The 27512-nt window shown below is 36.9% G+C and overlaps 2 protein-coding genes across 6 annotated transcripts in view; one reads left to right on the top strand and one right to left on the bottom strand.

Moving 5' to 3' along the window:
• The window catches only part of LOC140751156 (cytosolic carboxypeptidase 1), a 98953-nt gene that overhangs the window by 37946 nt on the left and 33495 nt on the right, over positions 1 to 27512 (top strand). The window lies entirely within an intron of this gene.
• Positions 1664 to 26502, bottom strand: nw (narrow). Of its 4 annotated transcripts, none has more exons than XM_073085050.1 (6): positions 26337 to 26502; positions 7303 to 7408; positions 4750 to 4826; positions 3828 to 4035; positions 3182 to 3337; positions 1664 to 2680 (listed from the first exon to the last, which is right to left on the bottom strand). In XM_073085050.1, the coding sequence occupies exons 1-6, from the start codon at positions 26395 to 26397 to the stop codon at positions 2245 to 2247; spliced, it is 1044 nt and encodes a 347-aa protein (XP_072941151.1). In that variant the 5' UTR covers positions 26398 to 26502; the 3' UTR covers positions 1664 to 2244. The 4 variants fall into 4 exon arrangements, with proteins under 4 accessions (XP_072941151.1, XP_072941149.1, XP_072941162.1 ...); XM_073085048.1 differs by having other exon boundaries at positions 3182 to 3349; XM_073085061.1 differs by having other exon boundaries at positions 2541 to 2680; positions 3172 to 3337; positions 26337 to 26499.

Here is a 27512-nt window from a genome sequence, read left to right on the forward strand (position 1 = left end):
GTGTGAATAAAGTTTATCTACTATTTCTTGTATCATAACTCCGTTTAAACCCACATCAAATGTAATATGATTCCATGACAAGCTTTATGAAAGAACTTATACAATCCTACATTTATTTTCATGTGTTAATTAGTCGTTAGTAATGCATTCGGTAATATTGAATGCGTATGGTGGTGAGTGAATCGCGTTAAATACTCTATTTCTATATATAGTACTGGAAAAAATTAAGGGATCAAAAAAAAATTCCAAATTTTTCGGTAGTTTTCAACAGGCCGTAACTTTGAGAGAAATGGTCGTACAGGAAATAAAAAAAAAGGAAATTGTAGCTCCAAGTGTCTAGTTTTTGGATTAGAACTTCAAAATTTTGTAGCCTCCGCGGTTTTTGAGTAATCGTAGAAATATCAGCAACAAAAAAATTTTCAAATTTTTTTTAGTTTTTTTTTTGGTCTACGGGCGTGGAAAAATTTTTTTTAGCTTAACCACCATAAGGATCGGATACTTTGTTCATTTAGCTTTAATTTCTTTTTTTAAACACCCTGATACGTCCACTCCTCGCTGAGATATCGGTCTTCAAATGGAAAAGGATCTTTTTGTCTTTGATTATCGATATCTCAGCAACCAATGATCGTACAGAAAGTTAAAGATGGCTTTCAAGAACTTGAATAAATTCCCCTTAACGACTGTCCATTGTTTTTTCGAAAAAATTGTTTTTTCTTTCTGTCACATGAATTTGAAAATGCAACAAAAAAAGGGCTTTTGGTGGTTTTTTGGAAAATCAAGCGCTGGATCGTAAATATTGAGGAAACCACTAATGTTAAGTGTGCCTTTTACAGTTCAATATGTCCAGAAAAACCCTACAAAGAATCAAATTGATCCAGCCAGCCGTTTTTTTGTTTCACTTGATCGAATTTTTGAAAAAATTAAAGGATCATGTTTTTTGCTCTGAAAAGCTCATAATTTTTAAAAATGAGAAAAAAAAAATGTTTTTCCGAGCTTTTTCCACATTTTTGTTCCAGAAAGTGCTTAAATTTTCAAAAAGAAAAGAAAAAAAAACTCCGAAAAAACAATGGACAGTCGTTAAGGGGAAGCCATCTTTAACTTTCTGTACGATCATTGGTTGCTGAGATATCGATGATCAAAGACAAAAAGATCCTTTTCCATTTGAAGACCGATATCTCAGCGAGGAGTGGACGTATCAGGGTGTTTAAAAAAAGAAATTAAAGCTAAATGAACAAAGTATCCGATCCTTATGGTGGTTAAGCTAAAAAAATTTTTTCCATGCCCGTAGACCAAAAAAAAAACTAAAAAAATTTTGAAAATTTTTTTGTTGCTGGTTTTTCTACGATTACTCAGAAACCGCGGAGGCTACAAAATTTTGAAGTTCTAATCCAAAAACTAGACATTTGGAGCTACAATTTCCTTTTTTTTTATTTCCTGTACGACCATTTCTCTCAAAGTTACGGCCTGTTGAAAACTACCGAAAAATTTGGAATTTTTTTTTGATCCCTTCATTTTTTCCAGTAGTGTATTTTAAGTACTTTAAAAATAATCTTCCCATTTAAGTTTATAATGCATGGCATTCCATATGATTTCAAGTATAGAAAGTATATTTATGTATGTATGTTATGAGGAAATAGTAAATCGGCGAAATAAAACATTAGTATCGATTGTATTTTAAATTTTATTAACTTCGCTACATCACTATTCTTTAAATTCTTGAGTTTCAACTTAATATACTTAACTAGGTACGTCACATTATAAACACTACCTTAAACCATTATTCCAAATGATATGTCCAGACATTATCCGAAAAATTTTCTTATATTAAATTACTATCATATATTAAACGGTTTAAATGGAATACCGGAGATCTGATGCGTCTACTTAAATTATCTCAGCGAAGTTAGGTACCTACAATTCGTAGAATATTCGTTGTGATGTTTTTGAAGACGGAGGCAAGTCGCCAGTGGCGAGTCGCCAGCACCTTCATAGTTAGAAATTATTGCCCCATTAAAACCTTACATTTCCCACCACAGACGTGGTCTAGATTACATAATACCTATTTATTACATACAAACCTCTCACTAGTAATAAAAAGTTTACGGTGGCATACACCCTAAAAGCAAGCACAAATTAAAACGCTTCGCATACAAAACGCCTAAAATTATCGAATAATACTTTTGGTAGTAAGAATACGTAATCGTCACGGTTAGTTTATTCTAAGCGTGGCCGTCGAGTCGAAGGCTAGTAGACGGGGGGTGCCAGCATGCCGCTGGCGTGGACGGAGTGCTCGGTGGCTTCCGGCTCGACGGTGGACGGAGCGTCGTCGGCGGGCGCGTCGCGGGCCGCGTGGCTCAGGTACGACGCCGGGTCGTCCCCGACCATGCCCTCCTCGTCGTCGTACGGACCCTGAGTCGGTTCCTCCTTTTGCTCCTGTTCGTGCTCCTTGGGGTGCGCGTCGGCAGCTCGCGAGTAGTGAGAGTCGATTTGCGGTGGGGACTTGAGCAGCGCACCGCTCTTGAGGTGCGGCGACTGGAGGCCGTCGAGGGACGAGGGGCGTAGCTTGCCGATAAGGTCGTTCAGCGTGAAGTGGGTCGGAAGGTGCTCGGAGCGCGGCGGTGGCGGCGACGACGACGTAAGAGGGTGGGCCGTCGTCGTGGTCGTCAGCGATAGCGGCTTCCTGACGGACAAAACGAATACCGACCCTCATGTTAGAGAGCCGCTTGCAACCATGATTGCAAGCACATTCAAGTTGCAAGACTCATTATGCATGATTAAATTGAAAATTTATTGAAGAGATACCAAGCAAAGCCCCCTTCACCCACCCACCAAAGTTTTCAATAATTTTGAATTTTTTTATTTGCAATGAAAGCTAAAAATCTATTAAAAAATTAAATTCTGCTGGGTGTAGGGCTCTTGTTTGGTGGTTGGGTTGGCGCAGAAGCCTAATCCCGCGGGCCCGCGCGCTTGTTATACAACCGACTATTGGTAAAACATATGTTAGCAATCCAAACTACTCGAAAAACTAGACATTAATTTGGTTATGTCGTCCTGATGACATATTTACGATAGGTGCTCGATTCGAAAGCTGTGCGATTACTAGTGTGAGAAGAGAGTCGAGAGCGCGCGGCTTGTCGGGGAGCGGGCCTCCGGAGACGGCTGGCATCTCACCTGGCATTACCCCTGCGCGGAGGACACGGGGATGGAGCCGTAGTTGTAGTAGTAGCAGCGGGTCTGCTCGCAAATGAAGTCCTTGATCTCGCCGCAGTGCTGCGGCTCCCAGTGGAACGTGGGCGCTTTGAGCACCACGCACCCGTTAGTCATCACGTGTTCGGTTCTGGAAAACAGACTATTTCTTATGCAAAACATGTATGAGGAAAACCAAAAAAATTATGAAAAAGAGAAATAAACATTTTTATCGAAGCAATAAAATTACCATATACCTAATTGCCAAACAGTGTCGTATTTGTCATATACTTATGAATAGGAGAGGGATAAATTAATATTTTGGTCAATGATAATGTTTTATAGATTTAATTTTCTACCCTTTTTCCTAACCACCCTTAAAACATCCACCAAGTATACAGTCGTTGACAGAAAGACATGTTGTTAAATTTTTGACCAGATTTGCATGATGATCACGATCACGATCAATTTTAAACGATCGCTTTCGAATCCACATCGAATTTTGGAAAATATGCCCCGTTTTCATTTAGCGAAAACCATATGAATTGACAGAATAGCAATATCAACGGTGCAAATATTTCCACGGATAAACGAATAGATGGACTGTAATGACATAGTACGGAACCCATAAAACTACGTACCCATGCCTAGCAGTGCGTTGTGGTGCGGTGCTGCCCTGAGGCACGTCCAGCGGGTCCATGCTGTCGTCGGCGTGCTGGCTGGGCGCGTCCAAGCTCATCCTCCGCATGTAGTTGAAGGTGGCGTTGAACGGCAGCCCCGTGCTCATCCACAGGTACATGTCCGTGCCCAGGTTGTTGCCAGATGTCCAGAAGTCGTACTTGTTGTAACCTGGAAAGAATATAAATGATTGTACAGATAAGTGGGTTAAAATTTAACTTGTAAAATGAACAAATCCGATAAGTACATATGAAGTTTAATAGAAGCTAGAAAAGAGTCTCATTATTAGTTTTATTGCTAACTCACGCTTATACGCTAATATACGCTTGTTCATTTTCTTTTGCCAATGTGTACTACTAAAATTGCGATTACTGTCTTTCAACAATAATTTGTTTACGAGTTCACTTAAGAATATAGCTCCAATGGGTACTTATTGGATTTTAAATATAGGAAGCTATAATGAGCAGCGTAATTGAAGTTTGAACGAAATCAACCCGAAACGCAGCATTATAGAAGCCTTATACGAGTAGGTATGTGTTTTAATTTAATTATCGTTGGCTTTAACGGCTAAGGGAAAAGAATCCTGATATCAGAAAATTTTGAATAATGATTGTAAACTTTTTAACTAGTACAGAAACAAGAAGAGCTTAGAGACCAATAAGCCAAGAGCCCAGTACCTAAGTCCAAAGCCTAGTAAGCCCAGAGGCCGGTAAGCGCAGAACTTAATAAGTCGAAAGCTCAGTTTCCCCAAGAAACTTTGAGAGAGACACCCCTGAGAGTTATTGCAGCGACCAGTAAACCCAGAACTCAGTAATCCTAAGATCCAATAGACTCCATAATGGTACAGTAATGATTTAGTAATAATCAAAAGATGCTGTAACTTACCGGCATTAGTGAGGTATGTCGTTATTGAATCAGCCTTTTCCTTGGTCTCGAACGATGCGAGCTGTAAACCGAGCGATCTGGAAACAAGAAACTTCATGTTTATTTATAGGAGTCGCAAATTGGCAGTAGGTACTTCTAAAACCTATTTTAGTATCTTCCTAATTAAAGGTAACCATGGCTTAAAGATATTAACTTGGCAATACCTATACTAAAAGAAAATATCAAAATTTATATTTGTAAGTGGTTGAAAATTATTTATACTTAAAAGTATCTATATCGAACGACCTGGGCATACATTTATACTAATGACTCATTCTAGACAAAGAAGAGTTACGTTACTCTTGCATCAATGCATTAACTTGAGTGTAATATAAATGAGCGATAAATGTCGAACGCCTAGTCCTTACCTATCTAAAGTGGCCGTGTAGTCTATAAATAGTGAACTTTACAAGCGCATATTTTACAGAATTATATTAAGTGCAGTAATATCGAGCGATCGGGCGAATAAAGCAAACGACACAGGTTATATCTGGCTTATATCGCAAAGATTGTAGGCCCGCTTTGCTAAGGCCATAAATACACGATTTAGCTAAATACCACCTCGGGTAATCGCACTCCGCAAGTCCACACAGCGACTACATGGCAAATCCTGTTTATCGAGATGCTATTTATCCGTTAAAGACACGTTCCGGCCTTGTAGTGACGGGTCTACATTCCAGGCGTATACAAGTTCAAGAGTGAATTCTTAGAATTTATTCACCACTTAAAGTCCCGTATTATCAAAAGGTGGGGTTGAATCGATACTCCAATTAATTAGTAAGTATCCTGTTTAACGTACAGTCCAATTACTCAATATTTGTAACGCATAATATCAAAGTAGACTTGATCGTTTTATCTTCACCAAATCTTGACAATTTATTAAAGTCTATATTTCAGTTCATATATTAATACACGTACTATATTGTTGTTGGTATTCATTATACAATTACAAACGTGTAATACAAATTACACAGATATTACCCAGAAAATGTTCTTATCGTACTGCGAAAGTCGTATTCGCAAATTTCAAAGAGCCGCATGCGAGCCACGTAATTTCTCCTTGTGCCGAATTAAAATGTCATAAATTATACTCGACTTGAATTCATTAGCGACTCCTGCGAAGTAATTGCAGTTCCCATTGACGTATCTTCGACATATCTACGTATTTGTATCACCATAACGGTTTTGCAGTTTTTGTTCAGACTTCATCAGCATTCAGTAAATGACGGACCCGCATAAAAAATAAATATGCAAATTTTAATTTGTTTCTACACGTATCGTTTTATAATTTAATTCCTTTTCGTATTGAATCCCTCCTTACAAATGGCAATACCAGTTCTACGTCGGTTGATGCTTTGTATAAAATAGTCGAGTAAAAATAAATTCACGACTCTGCAGCATTTCTATCATCTTTTACAATGTCGTCAACGAAACGTGACTACGGAACAGGGAAAAAATGGCAAATGATAGTCATGTAGGTACCGTTGCTTTTTGTGATCACTACTAAATGTAATCGTGGCAGAGCGACGAACACTTCGCATTTACCACGGTTCCAGCGATACTCTGCCTACGTAGCATGACACTTCGTCACGCAGCAGATGTCGATCTCAGCCCCGATGCGCTTGTCATATCGGATGACGAATTTGTCCGGTTTTTGCGTCAATTTAATGCGATCCACCTGACGAGGTGCGACCTTAATCGATTACGTAGTACCAAGAAATTTATACGAAGTACGAACAACACGCAACTGCAAAATACTGTCCCACAAAAACAAAACTCTTCCATGCGAGCGGCACTCACCACATCGTTAACAATTGAACTGTAAATATGTAGGTCGTGACGGCAACTATAGAAGGACATCGTGACCGACGATGAGGCGACTGACCTTTTTAAGCATTTGAACGTGCCCACGATAGAGTCAAAGTCGAGGTTGCTAGAATGTGCTGTACTTCCATACCCGCCTATCATGTGTCATCTTTAGACTTCGTTCCGAGTTAGACCCAAGCATGCTCGTTTTATTGAAATTTAATCATATCACGACGTAAAGCCTTTTTCCCATGCTAGTTGGACACGCCCTTAATTTCATCATTAAAGTCTGGAATCCACGATCATAACCTTATAATGGATTCGTGAGAGCGCAGTACAATAAAACTGCTGGTCCTGCGCATGGTGTTTAACGTCACAAGCGTCTCGCGGAAGCCCACCGAGCTGCCGATATTGTTCTCGAATGTTCCCAGAACCGTTAACGGTAATGCAAATGTCCCTACACTTCCTGGTTCGGAGCCAAGCCCAGGTACGCTTGTTAACACCCGACTGTGCGCACTTATGGCAGGACCTCAGCTACAAGGGTACAGATAAGACGGATAAGCATTACGAGTCACGATATAACTATTACCTCAGAGAAATTCACGTCGTGAGAATTATGATACGACCTTCAGGTAAACTATGAGATAATATCTCACTACCGAGCTCAAATTGATTTATTCAATTACAGACGTTGGAAAGTGGACTCACCTGCAGTATTGATAAGCTAGGAAATAGTTCAGCTCCGGACTGTAAGGGTTCATTCTTGATATGAAGTACTGCACTCCATCCAATTGAATCGTGGTTATCCTTTGAGCTGAAACAATAAATAAGGCTTTGTGAAAATTTACTATTAAGAGAGTATTATTCTTCCTGTAAGGCTTAAATCGTGATGTGACCATTTATTATCTATCCATAAATATAAATATGGGATTTCATGACCATTTATGTTTTTTCGTTATTATTAATAATGTGTCGTTTTGTTTTGGAATGCTGTACATGGAAAAAGATACAATAATATTCCTGACGAGTTGACGAAAATAGGTATTCTAATGAGTATTCTTTCGGATAATTCTGATACAATATTTTTTTAAATCTTTGGCATTTTAGAATTTAAATTACTTCTCATAGTGCACTTACTAGTACTTTTTAACTTTAAGATTTTTGCATAAAACCATTCAGAATACATTTAACAGGTAAAAAAAAACAGGAAATGCAGAGAGAACAGTTAATGCAACCTATATATGAGTTATTACCAAATTTCCTGTCTTCATTACTATTGTGGTACAATTCATTCCCAGTTATAATGACGCGAAGTGGGACGGACGGGACAATGAATAGTTGTTGGCTTACAAAAATGAATATGACCCCGAGAAATGTCGCGTTCTTCATTCATTACGGGCAACGTGGGACGATTTGATGGACAAACAACTGGTCTGGTCTTAAAAGCCGACTCGTGTGTTTTCCAAGGACCTTACAGAAACCATCATCAATCATGCTTAAACGGAAATATATTAAAATTGTGTTAGGAAACCAGCGCATTGTAGACTTGTTCATACCCGCTCTGTACTTATTATACTAAATTTCAAGTCTGAGATTGTAGAATATAATATTTCTATTTTATACTTCTAAGCACCTACTTCTAAGCACCACTTTAATTTTTATCCGTAGAGAATATTTCTTAAAAAAATAATAAAAAAAACAAGTTTCTACCCAAAACGTTTGCGCTGTCCATAAAATGGACATTCATTGCGACTACCTCTTCCTTTTATTACCTTCGCCTTATCACTATTATATACTTTGCTAACATTAAAATAATCATAAGTTTAGAAAAGAATTACTAAATTAATTATTCACATTAATTATTAATTTGAATCATTAATTAATTTAATTAATTAATTATTAATATAAATCATATAAATTAAATTAATTATTAATTTGAATTAATTATTAATTTGAATTAATTATTAATTTGAATTAATTATTAATTTGAATTTGCTATTAAACTGCGGGAAGACGTTTAAATTTTTTTATACATAACCGGAAAGAGTGTTGCATTACGAATACAGAGGACGTACGAACGGACTGATCAACCGTGTCTTGTGGTCGGACCTCCGTTCCGAGATTACGTGCCCAATTAAATTCAATGCCCAGTTGTTGCGGTTGACCGCTGACTTTATTGCTCCATAATTGTATAATGTATTGAGTTGTCCGCGGATGAAGTCAAATGCGAATAACATTATGCCAACGATGTAGTGGCGTCTAGGATTTTTCTTCCAGAGGGGCTTGACCTAGCTGAAGGTAAGGTTATCGAATTTGTCGTCATTTAGAGGAATAGCAAAAATTAGCTCTTCCTACTATATTGAACAGTGTTTATTACATTTTACTCTACATTTCTGCAATTTTGTTGCTCCCTATATATAATATTATAATAGGTAAGTAGATTAAACTTTCGTTCCCTTTGGAATTTTGTAATAAAAATATATAGAAACAGGGTTAAATAGAAATCCAACATTATGTATAAGTAGAGTCAATTTATGGACTTGTAGGATTGGAAAATGTAGTAATTAGTATTCGTTCTTTAAAAATACACATTATACGCGTGTGTACATCACACTGATTTGATCAAGGGTTCGCTTTCGTTTATACGCTTCTGTAATTAACGTCAATCCAATAAATTATTGTTTAAACTTTGAATTTAGGATCAAATTTGTTATAAAACTTTATGCAATACCTGCCAAGCTAATACTATAGTCAGTTAGTTAGAGAGTGCTGGCGCGGATCTACGGTCATTACACCGTTGGAAGTGCATTGTCATTCGTTTTAAGAAATATAAAGCGAAGCGCTCGAACTCGGTCTCCGCGCCTGCCACGGCAACACAAAACGAGAACCTAACCGCCTACAAATGAATAAAAGACCAGACGGCCTGTGACAGCAATACATACGTACGACGTAAGCTCCGCCGTGGTATTTTAAGCTGCTAGTTACAGCACAATAATAAAATACGCAGATTGTTGCATCTCCGCTTGGATTGTTTTGCTTTTTAAATCGCCTTACGTGCGAATGGAATTGTGTTGCGTGCGCGGTGTAGCGCACTCTCGCACACCTCCAGACACACGCGAGGGTAACGTGAAGGGTTTATAAAGGAAAAACAGACATTTTCGGGATTATTGTAGCTTATGTCACTACTTTTGAAGTCTTCTATTTGGACAAAAGTGCCAACTAGATCTCGTTTTGAAGGTCGTGTACATTGGCTGAGAAAGTAAGCGTAGAAGACCCGAAAAAATAATAACAGCTTTTGTTACCACACAAATAGGTATAAGAGAATATAAAAAGGCAGGCACTTCGAAATTACAGCGTTTTATTTAGCCGCACGTATTGTAAGATGCTAACAGAATTATTTGCTAAACCTGACACACCGGTGCTAAAACGTTTCATTTCACCTATTCAACTATCATTTTTCATTGAAGCTCGAAATATTTTAACGGCGTTTGACACCTCGATCGCGGATAATTAGCGAGCCTTGAAGGATGGTCTTGTCTGGTGTTCTCCGAGATATTATGAAACACTTGCTCGATGCGGACGTTATAATAAGCAAGGAGATAATCTTCCGTCTTGAACACTTGATTCATCTTACCACGACGCTGTATCAGGATCTTATGAGTAAAACGTTAAGGTACAAAATATACTGGTCCTGGGAGCAACGTGACATGTTTCAACTAGTTATATGGCGTGCGTGAACCCGCTGAGCTTGATTAATAACTATCCAGGAGACTATTAATAAAACGCAATTAAATGCATCCTGCGCCGTCCCGGGCGCATGTTGAAAGACACGGAAAATTAACTACGTCCGTCAGATTTGCATACTACCGAGTGGAATCGACGATGAATATCGATAGGTGTATTGCTTCCAACAGATCTCAGAGGGCAAGGGCAGAGCCATATAGGAGAGTCAAGCAAAATCTCACTCAAACTCAGCCAAATTGCCCCCAATAAGTTCGTAATAAACGGTGTAGGTAACATGCGATAAATTATGTAAAACATGTTTCTGCATTAATTTACGATATCATAATTAGCTAAACTCTACACAATAATGTTTATAGCAGTATGCGAACTCCATAAAGTAATGCATTTGAATTTTGAACAATCTAATGTAAGATTACAGGAGTTGGAGTTGAGTCAAATGGCAGGACAAAAATATAGTCGAAAAATTGCTAAAATCATCTCACATTTGACTTTACCTAAGTAATACATTATGCAATAGTTCGTTGCCCCTCAAATCAAATCAATTTTAATATGCTAAATCCTCTGTAAATTGGATAATATAAATCACACAAAATATAAAGTCTTACTCATTTACTGTCTACTAATGAAACTTCACAAATTAGCTTTAATTTTATGTAAATTTTAAGTGCAATTCTCTTTATTAATGTCCAGACTTAATGACTAAAGATTTATTATTTTATAGGTCTTAACATTTTCGCAGCCTTAATAAAGTTATAAAATTAATGCACTAATATAAAGCATACATTGACGGAGAAGATAATTAACTAGACGTGCTAAAATGAATTTCAATCAACTAAAATAGATTTTTAAAGTTATGCTTGTAGATTTTCTGTATTACGAAACGTACTAAGACTTAGCTTATAAAAGGCGTAAGGGTTTTTGAAGGAATTTAGACCTTGTAACTACTGTATATAATCAACCTAAAATTTATATATTTCCCATATGTAAAAACCATATAGTATTAGTAGACAGAAATTTCTACGTCATAAATACGTCTACCCGTCCCATACAAATAAGATTGCGACTTTCTTGTACTGCCGAGTTCAACTACTGGGCTTGAAGCTATTAGAGGAGGCCGGTGCCATCGGGACTCATGCATAATGCAACCTCATGCATAAACAATGACGCGCATTACTCGACCACATCGCTTTTACGTTTTATAACATCTTCTCAATGCTGACTGTGCGCGGCGGGCGACGTTTTTGCATCAAAAACCAATATGCAGACGATGTACCTTTATCTGTGCTTGTAGATAATGTATAGGTGCTTATGTAAAATTACTGACTGGTTCTCTTTGAACGCGACTTCAGGATTGTTGGGTATGCATTGACTGTTTTAAATACTAACAAGATGGGTAGAGTATGTTTAATTAAACTAAATTTAGTTTAATTTTCATTGATTCATTAGTTGATTTTAGAAAGCAAATAATGAGTTCCATTGTTTTCTGAAACGTAATAAACGTAACAAACGAGCATGCAGTCCATCTGACTGTTCTAACTACCTCCCATGGACCTGCAAGTGATTGCAGTATCTGTAAAGATACTTTGGCGGAACTGCCAAAGACGTATGATCGCCTTATATATGTTATCCGTCTTAGTATCATTACTCTGTAAGTAACTAAAGGTTGAGTCGTATTAAATAAAACTAGCTAGCCTTTCAGCGCTTTGCAATATATATCTGGGACCAACGATCTCGACGTACAACATCGTTCAACTGTCAACGTGTACGCATCGAAGATTCGCATCGATCTCGTACAACTATGCAATAAATGTCTACCAGTTCGAACCATAGCTGCGATGTAGTGCGTTGCAATGCAATAATATAGAATAAGAAGCGATATATTCTTTTAAAAGGCGGTCGTTAAAACGTTTAGAAAGTGGACGCGAGCGTGACATAAAAAGTTGGATGTGTGCTTTGTTTTTGAAAAGAGTTTCAAGAAGACTCCGGCGTTGCATATGGATTGATATTGTGTTGTCCATCTGTGTGAGCGAGCCTGACAGCATAAATAGTTCAAGGAAGTAAAAGTGTGAGAGCTTTGTGATTCGCATTTGGCGAAACCGCCGACATATCTCTATCTGCCTTATAGCGGCAGTGTAGCGCTGCTGTGATCTGATTTAAGTCATTTCGTAAGGTAAATTAACTAGATATTTTTGAGATATTTTAACTTAGTCCTCAAGCGTTGAATTTCACGTTACTTATTCTACATGAAATAAGTAACAGATCTCTACAAACGGCGCTGACCACATACCAACCAATAATTAAAAACCAATTTCTCCTTCCAACAATGTTATAAAGTTGATGCTGTCATCCCATATGAGGTTACATGCTTCAAACCCGAGCACGCAAGTTTGCTTCCATTCCATAAAAAAGCAAGACGCGCGAGCGGAGCCGGGAGGCGGGTCACGTATCGTTGTGCGCGCGCTGCATACTGATGCGCCGGTGTACCGACCCTCGGCCCGACACGATGGCGTACCCTGTTACACGTTCAGGGGACCGAATGATTCAGTCACAGACACTGGTTGGTTTTAATATAACTCGACTTGTAGCAAAATCTACTACAATAAACAAAGTAGGTACATAGGTACTCGTATATTGTATCCTTAATAAAAAAGATAATCAGCAAGATATTTATCGTAAGTTATTTGAGTACCCAAAGACTAAAGTACAAACATCCAAACCAGAATATAACAGAAATCTTAATAAAAAATGTAGACATATGTAGAACCGTGAATTGAACCCGGAACCCAATACGTATTAGGCCGGTACGATGATCGCCTCGCCACGCGAGTTGTTGTCGACCAATAGATTGATTTATCATGTCCTTGGAACCATTATACAGACATACTGAGGCACCGTATCAAGATAGGGTTAGGTTTGTAACCAAGCCGTTCTCCGTCACCAAAAAGTAAATAGCTTATACACAAGTGTATTAAAGACATTCTCTATACGAACCTAGACTTAGGACATTGTATCGAGTGACCGACCACGGCCGGATATCCGCTCACTCATCCACCGTACCACGGATAACGGTCCATCACACGTCAAATGACGCATCGCGAAGGTGACACTCATATAAAGCGTTGCAATTTATTAGCAATCTTTATGCGATTCATAACCCCCTTTGAAATCGATTTATTTAATTTTTAACCGACTTCACTAAGGAAAGTTATCTATTCGTCATGTTATATTTTTAGTCATAAGTCATAATTATATATTTGCATAAATGTGATGAGTAGGTTGTACAGAATTGGAAAGTTTCTCACATTTGCCATATTTGGCGTGTAAAATACATTTTTATAGTGTTAGTAGGTACAGCATTGTTCAATTTATGTCAATCATTAATAGAATAAAATTATGATTAGGGCATAAATTCTTTCAGAGTATAAAAACATTTTTCAAGGACCCACTCATGTAATTGTTTTTTAAATTTATTTACAGTTAAATTTTTAAATTTATTTGGTATTTTATTATATATAGTAACACACATATGATATGCGTTTTTGGACCATAGCTGTGTTTATGTTTCGTGATGCCGCAGCGGATCGACATTTATATGTATTCTGAAGTACTATTATGATTGTTATATTTGGTACGTATTAACTCGACTATATAATGAATGTTAGAACTTTTACTTCGAGTTTTATTAAGATCAAGTCAACTTCTAATGGCTGCTATTTAATCGGTCTTCTAATAAATATCATGAAGGTGGTAGAACCCTTTGTAGTTAGACTCCGGCGGTACCACCGCCACACCTATTTCTACCTAATAATTTCTGTTCCGGTTTGAATGGTGTGGTAAGGGAGACAGACTTTTCCGAGGTGTTCCAGCTTAGTCCTCAGGGGTAGCGGCGCATTTGTGGCCGACCTCAGTTAGGAATATCTAATCCTATCTGGGGTTGATTACAGATGTCCATGGGCGGCAGTAGCCACTTACCATCACATGGACTGTATGCTCGTCTGCTACTCCTATACTATAAAAAAAAATCTTGTCAGTTGTAAAACTCATTTGCCCTCAAAATATAGTCTAGTAAAGTAGATAGAAAATATATAGGCAGGTATAATTGAATTATTATCTTTACCTCTAATTACCTATTTCAAAGCGGTCTAAGAAGTCTGCCAAGAGTTAAAATAACAGGTTTTAATTTCTAGTAAATTATGAACAGAAGACTAAGACTTGGTAAATCCTGTCTCTCAAAATTCATGTTATATCACCATTCAGGACTGAATGGGAGGAAGTTGTATTTATTATTACGTAGCGACGAGATACCGGCACGAGTTTAGTAAACGAATACTAATGAGGACCGTGAATTAGGGTTGCCTACAGTACTATGATATATTATTATACCTACTATATTTCCGTTTTAGATCTGTACTATTGAATAAATATATAGTACGTAAAAATACTTTGATTAATCGCACGGATATTTTCAGAATTTACTTTATATTAAGTACGTTAGTAGAGACTAAACATTGTTTAACATGCAAGAAGTACAAAAAATATAGTTTTCTTCAGCAAAATATATTTTTTTATTTTTTTTAAATTGCTATATTTTTATAGTATATAAAATATAGTTTCATAAAAAATAAACAACTTGTTAAAATTACTTTTTAAAATTAGTGTCAACTATGTTTTTAAGAGTTCGTTGCTAGTTTTTATAAGCTTACAAAAATATTGCAATCGTCCGAAGAAGTTTTGGCAACCCTACCGTGTATCGAGACTCTATCATAGAGCGGGGCGCATCTAAATTTCTCGTAGCGTAGCACACGCATGTAACTTTGAATAATTGACATCCGATTTGTCGTTTTGTAATGCGATGCTAACGGAAACCGATTGAATTGATCAATCAAATAATGTCTCACTTTTTGAATACAAACTTGCATTAGATAATTTGTTTTAGTTAATTTATGCAAATTTTAACTCGTCAATAGCTTTTAAAATAATTTGATTTTTTATATTTGAAAATGGACTTTTTTTTTTAAATCATAAATATGATTCCTGAATCTTCTGAATAAAATCATTTTTTTCATGATATATAAGTTTTCAAAAAGTATTTTTCGGAAAAAACCGCCCGTGTATACAGAATAGAAGTACAGAAATTAAATCTCTCCAATAAGAACAACAATAAAAAGCAAAACCCGTATTTATCTTTTCAATTTATATAATCTATTGAGCATAAAACGAATGATATTGATACATACTTATACACACGCGCAAAATAACCTCAACTAGTGGGATAAGACTAATGATTTTGTAAAACATATATGAATAATATATAAACAAAAATTCTAACTCAACCTAATTATTTCTCTATTAAGCCAGCTTTGACTCTATAGTATGTAGAGTGGAAACAGCCATTGAATTTATAAGCGTTTGAACTGCAATCCACCGCATTGAATACAGCCTCTACGTTCTACAGTAATATTGCGGCATGAATGAAGCTTAAAGCTCTTTATGAAAGAAATATTTTAAATACGAGTTTTAAAAGATAATGAAAATCATTTTTGAAATATTTTATTCACATTAAGCTCAATATTTATAAGAGAATCAAAAAGAATAACAAATGCCGCGCAAAGGAATTATAATTACAAATTCTGTAACCCCACTGTAATTGCATAAGAAAAACGAGTTAACGAGAGTAATTTCTCGCTTTTTAGCGTAATCGAACAAATGTTTGCAATTATTTCCCCGCCGCGCTTGTTCCATATAAGGCTTTAAAAGTAGAAGTTGTAACGGCCCAGCGGGTAATATTCTGCATTTTCTGTTTCATATACATAACTAATTACAATTTTGCCTACTAGTTACATCTAATAATAACTAGTTTATTTTAATATTCATCGAAGAATCTCCATCGAGTTACTTTTTGTAGCATTCCACTCGAGATAATTATGGTTTCCTTGAATAAATCGTACAAGCGAGAAATCAAACGTGTGTTACGCGGTATGGAAATGGATTGCGGCTTATGGAATCGTAATTAAAATTACTAACGCTTAAGTGATTCGTTGTGTACGGGTTATGAGTCGGTTTAAAATAAGACATTAAGTTGTTGGTGGGTGCGGTAGCTGGGTGCACTGCACAACCGGTCGCCGACTTCACGCTGGCAACTCTATAAATAGTACTAGTTGGATCCTCTCGCACCGGCGCGCTTCAAATAGGCCATCCACTCCAATATATTGGAACGCTTATCACTTAGTATTTGTGGAAGGCCGCGTGTGGCTGTTATTTTTAACGTATCTAACACACTGAGCTGGAAAGTAATTAATGTTGCGTTGGTTAAGACTTATACCAGGCGTACCAACTTAGCCCTTTCCAATGCGACTATAGCTAACTTCAAGTAGGATTCTAATCCTTTTTCATATTAAATACGTTAATGTGATAAGTTATAATCAGATGGACCGCAACAGTTTTATACAGAAAAAATACTATAAAAATACGAAATGGGCGAAGAAAATAACTATAGAGATGGAACTAACCCTTATAGGGTGGTCCGGGTCGTTACAAATTCTTCACGTGGACGTGCGCGGTTGATTAAAAAGCTAAACAGCCGATAAAGGATCAGATTACGATTTACGACGAAGTAACCAGAGACTAACTCTCGCTGTCGTAGTCGCGTTCACATTACCCTTAGTATGAGTTTTTACGTTTGCACGAAAGCGTTCAACGTTTACGAATTCGCTCATACAGAACTCCCGTGGACCATATCGCAACTAAAATTTCGCATTATCAGTTTTAACAAACTAAATAGTCAATTGTAACGACATTTAATTTTACAAATATAAATAGAATAAATTTATTTTTACATTTTTAATTTAATTTTGATAGCATTATAGTTCCTTTTTTGTAGTTTATACTACGGAATTTTAATTCGATATGGTCCATGAGGCCGTTGTATGAGCGCATTTGTAAACGTTAAATGTTTTCGAGCAAACGTAAAAACTCATACTAAGGGTACAGGTAAACTTGGCACGTCAATGGCCGGTTAAATATTCCGAAGCTAGAATTGCCGCGTATGTTAATTGCAAACAAATATCTCTATAACAAGTTGGCTGGTGGCAGTATGTTGGCGCCGGCGTGGAGGCTGCATGTGTAACGTAACCATGATTCCCCCTTTGTAGGACAGTCCCACTTTCAAATTTTCACATTTTCGCGCGCGAACGATAATGTCCCGCATATAGGTATATGAATTATTAGATACACCCTTTGTATAAAACTATAATTGATATTTTGAAATTGACTTGCAACAAACCGACGACGTTGACTAATATAGACTTGGCTGTATTTATCAACTCAGCATATACTTTGTGTGGGTAAGTATACTTAAAAAGCAATCCATAAAGACTAGCGAAATAATAGGTGCATTGTAATTTTTTAAGCAGATTAATTTGATAAAATTAAATATTTTTAAATTAAAAAATAACTGTTATTACGTAGTACTAACTTTTCACATTTGTCAGTACTCATGGCTATGTTTTATCTCTTAAAATATTCCGACCCGTCCCGAAAATAAATGGTCACGTTATGCGTGCGCTAGTGCGGTGCGCCGCGCGCGTGCATGCGCATTACATAACGCAAACCCGTCGCGCATGTCGGTCGCGCGACTGCCTCACGACTGTGTTCAGTACATCCTAATGTTGAAGTAGCCACCCCATAATTCGTGATTCAGTTTGTTATAGATACGGCCGTAGAAACGTAGGGCGTGAGAAGTTGAAGTAATTGAAACAGTTCTAATCGAAAGCGTTAATAAGGTTATTATTATTATCTGGTAACAACCGACACTGATTTCTAACGAAGCACCTATACGAGTATATTAATTACTCTCCCATTGTTAATCATCGATCTCGGAACTATGTATTATTGTATTATTCCCAACTCTGGCTAAGACCAAATTCATATACCTCTGAAGCATGTAGCTCTAAGCGCCTCACTTTCCTTCAGCGTTAAACAAGAAATCATTCATTCCTAATACACATATAATTTCGTAAAATCAGCCATGATGAGAAGACTCCCAACTTAAAAACTCAAAGGCACAAATAGACCATTACTGCTCGAAACACGTAATGCTTGAAGCAGTTCTATGCACTTGTCCAAGGACCGACCGCGTACAATGTTGTTTATACTGACATAACGCTTGCGCTTGCGCATATACATTACGTGAACACCGGCAACTATACAGGGACAAGGTGCCCACGATTTCATGGTCGTGCAACCTGTCTAGTACCCTGCACGTGAGTATTCAATGTTAAACAATTACCCAATAACGTTATCAATACACGGTCTGTCCGTGTCAAATGAAAAGTACTCTTCGGATAAATTTTCAAATTACTACGTTAGCAAATTATTCAATTAACATATTCATCACCAATCTAATGTAGTGATCAAAAACATTATTGACTCCTCTCGTCTTAAATTACCGACTCTTAAAAAAGCTCAATGTGTAGTTACATCTTATTTATCCTTATCCACTTTTTATAATAGTAATTCTCAAGGTACCAACAATACCTCGATCATTGTGAAAAAGTTCTTGTACGTGACAAGTTAGCGAAGCATCTAACGAATTCAAGTCATTATTGAACTTATCCGATGATTCAAAAGAAACAGAAAACGATGTACCAATTATTCCAATTCGGCGTGGCGTAAAAAACGCGCAATTTGAAGTTCTGTCGAAACTTGTTGATTGCCGGCGTCCGTGGGAACATCGATCGGATTGTTCGCGGTCGGATAACGATCGAAACGCAAAAAAGGGATCGAGATAATGGCGAACGAACGGAGCGAAGACGAGCTAAGGACGGCGCGCGCTCACCTTGCCGGGCTCACCCCGCTCATCCCGCCCTTGCCGCGCTCACCCCGCGTGGCCCGCTCACCCCGCGTGCCCCGCTCACCCCGACGAAGAATGCACCAGCCGGACTATTTTTAGTAATCAAACCCGATGCGGCCAGGTCTACACAACGGGGCAAACAAACGTTTGCGAGTGCTAATAATCCTTTAAATTTATAGCAATTCTATGAAGAACTAGAAGACTATGAAGGTCGCATTCCTTTTAGATACCGGCATATGTTGCAGTTTGTTAACCCGTGAAGTTTGTTATGATCGTTTTGTTTTCTAAATCGTTTTTTATGCTCTATGTTAGTGTATCTAAACATTTAATTTGACGCTATGATCATAGTAGAATGTGAGATAGAAGTTCAAGATTACAATTATTGACATAACAGAGTTTGGGTGAAAAGTTCCGATCGCGTGTAGTAGGGGTGATACTATGACTATTTCTATTAGATATGCAATACAATGATACCCTGTGATGCGTTTCGTAGCGGAAAATAGCAAGACTTATTTAATCAACTTTACATCGAACTCTTACATTGTCCAGATATGATAGTAGATATTTTTATATAATCGATACCGCTTAACATCTGGCAAACTGGATGCCGATTGTATTAAGAAAATATAATACCTAACATATTTCTTTATATTTCTAATGTTACGCTAAACTTAAAAAAGATAATGGACTGGCATCCTGGATAGATACGATATAATCACCAACTGTCCAATGAGCATAGATTATCGACGACAAAAAAGGATTTATAATATGAGGCAACAATAAATATAACTTAGATCCTTTCGGCACCGCCGATATGAACATTAATCCTGCTTTTACGAGTATGTATCCGTAAAATTATGACGAGATCTTATAAGGATAGAGCAACAATAAAGAATTGTAGAAATTTATGTGTTTTATACTTTTTTATCTAATACATAATTCATAAGTTTCTAAGGGTGAATAGATTCAATTTTCTCTATTTCTCACGCATTTTTGATAAAGTAAACGTAAGTTAAGCTTTATTCGGATTCTTAAATACAAAAGGATCCATTCTACGGTTTTCCTTGTGTTGTGGGTGCCATAAACACACATTGAAGAACACACATGTAACTACCCACAAATATATTTTTGTCACAAATGTGTGAGAGGGAATGGAGCCTCAGACACTCTGAAAAGTAAGTTTGCGGTTGTTAAAAATTTAATTTAATTTGTAAAGGAAAACCAAATAAAACTTTGACTTTAACCTAACAATTTATTTTTAACGCGTAGAACGCAGAATTAACACTTTTTCCAAAGATTCAATAAACTCTCCCTTATAAGAAAACAGCGAATAAAAACTTCACAAGTGCAAGCAAGAAGCGCATCGTGAAAGAAACCACCGTCGACACAATCTATTAAAAAGTTCGCGTCACATATGGCATGTATCGGCCGTGCTCGGACTAATCAATGCTGCGTACAGATAAGCGATAGTTATTCCATGGAAGCGGCAGTGCGGTCCTTCCGCGGCGACTAGGCGACGGCCGTTGAACCCCCACACCTGTCGCTCCCTCCTCACCCCTCGCTATTTTTTTCTCAAGTCACTTCCGTTCCACGGTTTTTACGCACCAGTCGATAACCTGTCCGATAACCGCGGACACGGCTCATTAGCGGAATCGCTCCCGGCTATGTTGATTGGTGTGAATCGTCGATCTCAAACTCGCGACACCGACTTGAAGTACATTTTTATGTGATGCAAGTTACAAACGGGTAGTCCTGTTGTAAGGCAACATAACGACTTTTACTAAACACAGATTCGTTGCTACCTCAGAACGCTAACAGAATACAGCGCTACGCAGTGTAAACCAGAAATAAGTGATGCGATGATGTCACCGCACTTGAACCATGAACAGTTCCACCTTGCCTTGATGGGGTAATTCGCTGCACTCCAATAAATCGTCGCTCACGATCCTAGTGTCATTGACTTTCAACAATTTAGCCGAGACGAACCCCACCGCCATTATCTATGCATTTACACTGTCAAATAGAAGCAGGTACACGTCTTACTTAATAGCTTCGGATTTTTTGTTGTTACCGAATTATTATCAAAGCGTAACAGATGGTAATGGATGTTTACGTTGTAAAAACTGCGCGGAGTGTATGCAAATGTAATATTAATATTTTCGTACGTCATAAAAACAATATTGCTGATCTATTTCTAAATTGCGAAACGAAGAAAGAACTTGACAAACGTGTAATTACTCGATAAAATGATGTGCTAGCTTTTATAATAAAACAAAATGGGTCAATTAAGTGCCTGGAACAACATCTCATCAGAGTCTACGGCACTTGGCCAAGATGATTGTGTATGCAGTTAGTTTCATTAAAAGTTAGTAATGGTACCGTAATTACACACGTCCAAACACAGAAGTTACTTAAATATAATATTTGAACTATAATTACATATATAAACTATGAAACATCATTAGTAAATAACAGTAAGGTTACACGTTTAACAATTAATTGATAATTGCTTATGTTATGATCGCTACTGTTCTGGTTCTGTTTTGTTCTTTTCTGTACCCTTACCATAAGTTTTTACGTTTTGACAAATATGACTGTTTTATTATTTGTTTACATATTTGCCCATACAATTTCCAACCAGCGCCCTAGCAGATTATATCAGAACTATAGTGTCAGTAACGTAACATTAAATGTCTAAATTGACAAAATGGCGCTTTATGTTTTGTGTCTCTTTTTTGCGAACATGTGAGGGAGACAAAAAGATTTGAGCACTTACTTATTGTTACGTTTACTCAGTCTACTGAGGCAAACGGAACAGAATAATGGATTGAGTAAACGTAACGTAAAATTGTGGGATGTTTTGAAAACTTATGGTAAGGGTACTGTTCTTAACGAGCTTTCCAAAGAACTGAACTTTTTGAAAATGTTATAACATTACATAGCTAACATACGTAATTTATCGCTGTGTAATGTTTGGTTTAACCGCAAAAGTGCGTAAGAAAAATAAAAGCTTTTGTCGTATTGTTCCGTTTCGTTCACGCATTCTTGACCTTTGCTGCACTCGAGTTAATGCACGGAGGTGAATTGTAATGTTACATGCGATTTTACATAAAAGAATTGTAAAATATTGTAACTCCAATCGGGTTTTGTAAATGTAACCATAGATTACGATTACGATGTTACAGCTAGCATTCATAGTATCATACACGAGTTAAAGCAGAATTAATCGCATATTGTCCATACTCGTAATATAATCCTACTAATGTTGAATACAATCTTATTTTACCAATAAGAAAATCTTCATCACATACATGTGATCAAATTTGCAATTACGAGAAATTATGTATATTATAACTTTATTTCTAAATACATTGTAGGGTATATGGGAAGGCAATGGAAGCTTATATTGGTTGGGTAGAGTTTTGGCTTTATAAGAACATTAACGCCAAGGTATGAAGAAAACGTACATTCATTTTAATTTTAGGCTTACAATCAGATATTTCACATATTTCACAACATTAACAACTGACTTTTTTCGTTAATTTACAATTAACAAACGAAATCAGTAACAACACTAAAGAACTTAAATAGAAACCGTAAAAACAATCCACCAAATAAGGGCATAAATTCTCAAAAAATTTACACCAAACCTCGCAAACAATCTAATTAAATTTATTGAAAAGTTAGACTATAAAATTCTAGACGTAGAAAATCTTAATAACTCAAACAACGTACGAGCATAGAGGAAATATCCTCTCATCTAAGTCTCATTTACGTATGGCTCATGCAAAGTACAAAGCTGCATCGTTGTCCCGCACTTCCGACCTCGCATTCCTCAGCCCAAACTGCATGCACTTGAGTCAATACGCGGGGTGAAACGTGCATGCCTTGTATAGGTCATCTTTTAATGATTATTATATTTATTTTGTGTGTTTCTAGAATAGAAAAATATTTTTTTATATAATTACGATGTTATTTTGAATATACTATATATTATCGGTTTCGATCGAGTTTACATTATTTTTTTCTTTTTTCATTCTTTAGAAATGCCGCCGGCAAATCTATTACAACAATTTTAATGAATGAGAGATATTCCGTTTAGTTAAATTAAATACAAAACTAAAAAGTGTGTAATTTTCAATCTGTAACTAATACCGAATAGCTAATTTTTCGAAATGCATCACATGAAAAAAAGGAATTTTAGGTTTTTTGGAGAACGTTTCGGTAAAATTTACCGAGTTGATTTAAAAAAGCCGGCTGAATTTTTTTATCAAGAAACTTGAATTTTTTTTATCAAGGTTTAGTATGGAAAATGCACAACTTAATACAGAACATTTGTACTAATAGTGTAGCTACTTTAGTAAAGTTTAGTTATTAGGGTATATAATGTTTTATTATATACCCTAATAACTAAAAGAATAACTAAAATATATCCTCGCTTACAACATAACTTCACTCGGATTACTCTCGCGAAGCTAATAATACTTCCGGAAATAGAAAATTCCATCGCTCCGGTGGCGTAATTAAAAATAATGTAAGTTGTCGACGCAGCAGTCATTGCACTGTAATAGAGCCTGAACAATGAAGGTCGGGGACCCTTGGGTCACAACAACCTTAAACTAGTAACGCGTTAGGCGCTACGGCTCTGGGCAATTTTTATCGCATTCCGATGAAACCAATAGCGCCACTAGGCTTTTTTGCTTTACAAGTTGGAATTTTAATCTTTAGTTTTTGTCATAGTCGGAATTTTGATTTAGGTACCTTTTTTTGGAATGAGATGTCTTAATTATATAATTAAGGTGTTTTTAAGGTGTTATAAGATTGCTTCAACAGTTTTAGCTTCCGTGAAGTACACAAAAGCTCTTGATACTTTACAATCAATATTTGTAATTATAAACAAATTATTAAATTGTTTAAACAATTTATGTACGTTCGCTGCATAAAAAGAAAATAAATTCTAAAATCTAATCTTACAGACAGTAGTCTTATGATAAACCTAAATTATTTCATTCAAAAGCAGGAAAATACTAATAAGGTGGTATCGTTAAAGACAGTTGTTCCATAGGATATCCATTGTATAATGTTATTACAGAATTTTGCTTTGCATGCGTGATTTGGATTCCATAATAAAGGAGGATATATTTTCATAAGCAAGCCCTTATGTTTATTATAAACTTCACTTACTTATAACATCCACTATGTTTATGATGAGGTAACTCTAAGTTAATAAATACGACTTATGATTATTAAGGACTTCATGTCCCAAATAGGATTTATGGGCCTTAAATATTCAGTAAGTCTGTAGGACTTAATTCGCGAGAATCTTTGGAATGAACTAAGTCTATTCTTGTAATATTTAGTATTGTAGTAATAGTCACGTGAGTAAAAGTTGTTTAGAACTCATAACTTTTTTAAATAGCCAAAGAATTACATTAGCTTCTGCTTACGATTCAAATTGCTGGACCCGATTGTGACATCACAGAAAGAAGAGGGTTCAGTGTCAAATGCAACCAAGCTGAGATGCCGATCAACAGCTCACACTATTACTATGTGTACTGATTAGTAATAGATTATAAGTGAGGATGTAAGCGCATGGAGGCTCTCTCAAAAAAAAGTCTTAGTACCATTGTCCGCCACCTCTGAAACGTTTGTGAGAAGCGAATTAGAAGACTTCGTGATAATCACGGAAAACGGAACATAAGGAACACAGAATACGAAACACACCACACCCAAGAACTTAATCAAAATAACCAAGCCTTATCGAAATCTCTGAACACGGAAACACTCATAGACATGATAATCCGTTGAATAAAGTGGTTAACAGTGTAAACCCACAGAGTATCGAGTAAGTTCATATCAGGCAGATATGTAAATTATGAAGTTAGATATCTATTCTAGGTCTTGGTTTTTGTGTTCACGTCTTGAGGCATAGTACTCACAATAAAAGGACACATAAGAATAGGGACATAAATATACATCAGAATAGAGACTCAATGATGAGTTTTCTATGATAGCTTTGAGTGGAGCATTCAGATATTTTCGAAGACAACGTTATCCTTTTCTGCTACTCAGCAACGACTTTAAGGATATTAACTTGTATACGTAATTCTTGTTGACTAAATTTTGCAATCGTCTGAATGGTTTAGACTATAGTCTACTGAATTAGGAAAGTACGAATTAGCAGACTTCCAACACCTTTGAGAACTTTTTAAAGGAACTTTTAGGTGTTAAAGTTTCCTTACGATGGTTTCCTTCGCCGTTTAAGCAAGTGATAATCGATTTTAATGCTTGCGTGCCTGAGATTCGAACTTTGGATACCCTGATTGAGATTTTTTCCACCTTAAATATGATGGCTAAATCTAAGACACATTTCTTAGGGCGCCCACATCAAATCTCTACATCCTTCGATGTATCAATGAACACTAAAGGTCTTTAGTTCTCGCTTTCTCAATTTATGGCTTCAGGTTTTATAAGTATTTGTTTAAGTAGACATTTTTCGTCAGTAACACTTGGTGCCATTTCCCTAGATTTGATCTTAAAGTTGGAATCGAAATTTCAGTAACGGTTAGTTATTAAATTATATATTTTGTTTAAGAGGTATTGAATTCGAGCTGTTATAACGTATATTTAATTCGATATTCCTTCGATGACGGACCAAATTTGATGAGTAGACCACAAATTACATGACCGCATGCCGGCGCGGACAATTGACGGCGCGTCGTGACGCTCTCGCGATTAGGACTAGGTCAGACCACCTATACTGGTACCGACGTAGATGCCATGTTATTTTTTTTTATATCAAAGGAATAGCGATTTCGTCTATGATAGAGTTTTTTGGACCAGGTGGACGATTCGTTATTTCTTTTTTTTTTGATGAACAGGATTTGATATTTTTGGAGCAGATTCAAGGTCTATTTAAATAGTTAAAATATCAATTTTACTTAGAGTACTTTTAATTACTTCAATAAAAATTCAATCTACACTAGGGCACAAAACATTTGTTTGATAAAAAATTACAATTTTTAATGGGAAATTGTGACATTGAAAATACTGAAAAGCCTAGATTACCGTTATTTAATACTAATTTAGTAATCGGTCACGTAATAACCGATGAACTTGAACTAATTATGTCATAACGTGAACATACCTGCAACGGGCCCAAGGGTGGCTGCGAACAGCAAGAAACAGGTGGCGAATACGAGCTGCATGTTTTCAGAGTGCGTGCGGGATCGGCTAAGACGTGATACGTACACTCGCTGGAGTGCGCTTACGCAACACGGGACACTCGGGCACACTGAGCGCGCGCTGCCCAGGACCCCCCCTTATAACAGAGATGCGTCCCGCGCGCACCACCACTGAAACAACGGTTCAGCCGCGTCCACGGCCGACGCCTCTACCCTAACGTACATCGCTCTCTCTTGCCTAGAGAACTGTTGGCAGCACGCAACGTAACTGGTAATGGTTGGTGCGAAAGTTCGGGACAGTTTGGGTCCGCGGCGGACGACAGTGCCGTGTGTCAGGCGTACTCGGGCGCGGACGTCCGGCGGCGCACGGACGCTCGGCGCCCGCGCTCCTCGACACGGGAGTTATCTCGGCAAATCGTACCGCACAATAGTTTGCGTTCGCGCTCAATTTGTTCTTGTTGCGGTCGACGCGAATTCTTCGCTTGTCCAAAGGGTTGTCGTAGTTTTTTCTCGGATCACGACGCGGAGCGGCGCACTTCAAGGGTGTGCCTTTGTTATATCTCTCATTGAGGATCGGGACGACCAGCCCGACTGCAATTACTGCATGCATTCTAATTTATCCTCTCGACGTCACATATGCCAACATACTTTGTGAATATTTTATGGGCTTGTAAAATTTCTATAATATATGCTTAAGACATTTGTTTGAAATTGTGAGATACACGAATTTCTATTACAAATTCTTATAAAAAAGCTTAAAAAAAAGTATCCCATAGTGTCCGTCTTATATACGAAAGGACAATAATTTATATTATTTTTACATTCATTAAAAAAGTAACAATTAAACACCATCAACTAGTTATGACATTTTACGATCTTAATTGTTTAACACTTTAATATAATTAAACAATTAATCACACCCAACGATACGAGGCGCGCGAAATATTTGTTAGGAATGAAATAAATGTACTATTGTCTTGTTTTAAAAATAGGGGAATGTGAAAAATATTATCGGGCTACGGGAATAAACTCACAGTTAGTCGTGTTTTATTTGTCGATCCGAGAGGAAACAATCCATACCCGACATCAAAACCAACTACGTATACCGTGTAAAATAAAGTGTGCCAAGTGCGGGTCGA

This window comes from Epargyreus clarus, unplaced genomic scaffold (assembly GCF_041222505.1).
Source record: "Epargyreus clarus isolate Ecla_fem2 unplaced genomic scaffold, WU_Ecla_fem_2.2 ptg000003l, whole genome shotgun sequence".
Taxonomy (NCBI): domain Eukaryota; kingdom Metazoa; phylum Arthropoda; class Insecta; order Lepidoptera; family Hesperiidae; genus Epargyreus; species Epargyreus clarus.

Excerpts from the sequence above, each read along its gene's own strand:
- nw (XM_073085048.1), bottom strand. The coding sequence starts at position 26,397 with ATGCAGCTCGTATTCGCCACCTGTTTCTTGCTGTTCGCAGCCACCCTT. Across the intron at positions 7,409-26,336 it reads CACCCTTGGGCCCGTTGCAG|CTCAAAGGATAACCACGATT; the intron begins GTATGTTCACGT and ends TTATTGTTTCAG. Across the intron at positions 4,827-7,302 it reads CTAGCTTATCAATACTGCAG|ATCGCTCGGTTTACAGCTCG; the intron begins GTGAGTCCACTT and ends TCTTGTTTCCAG.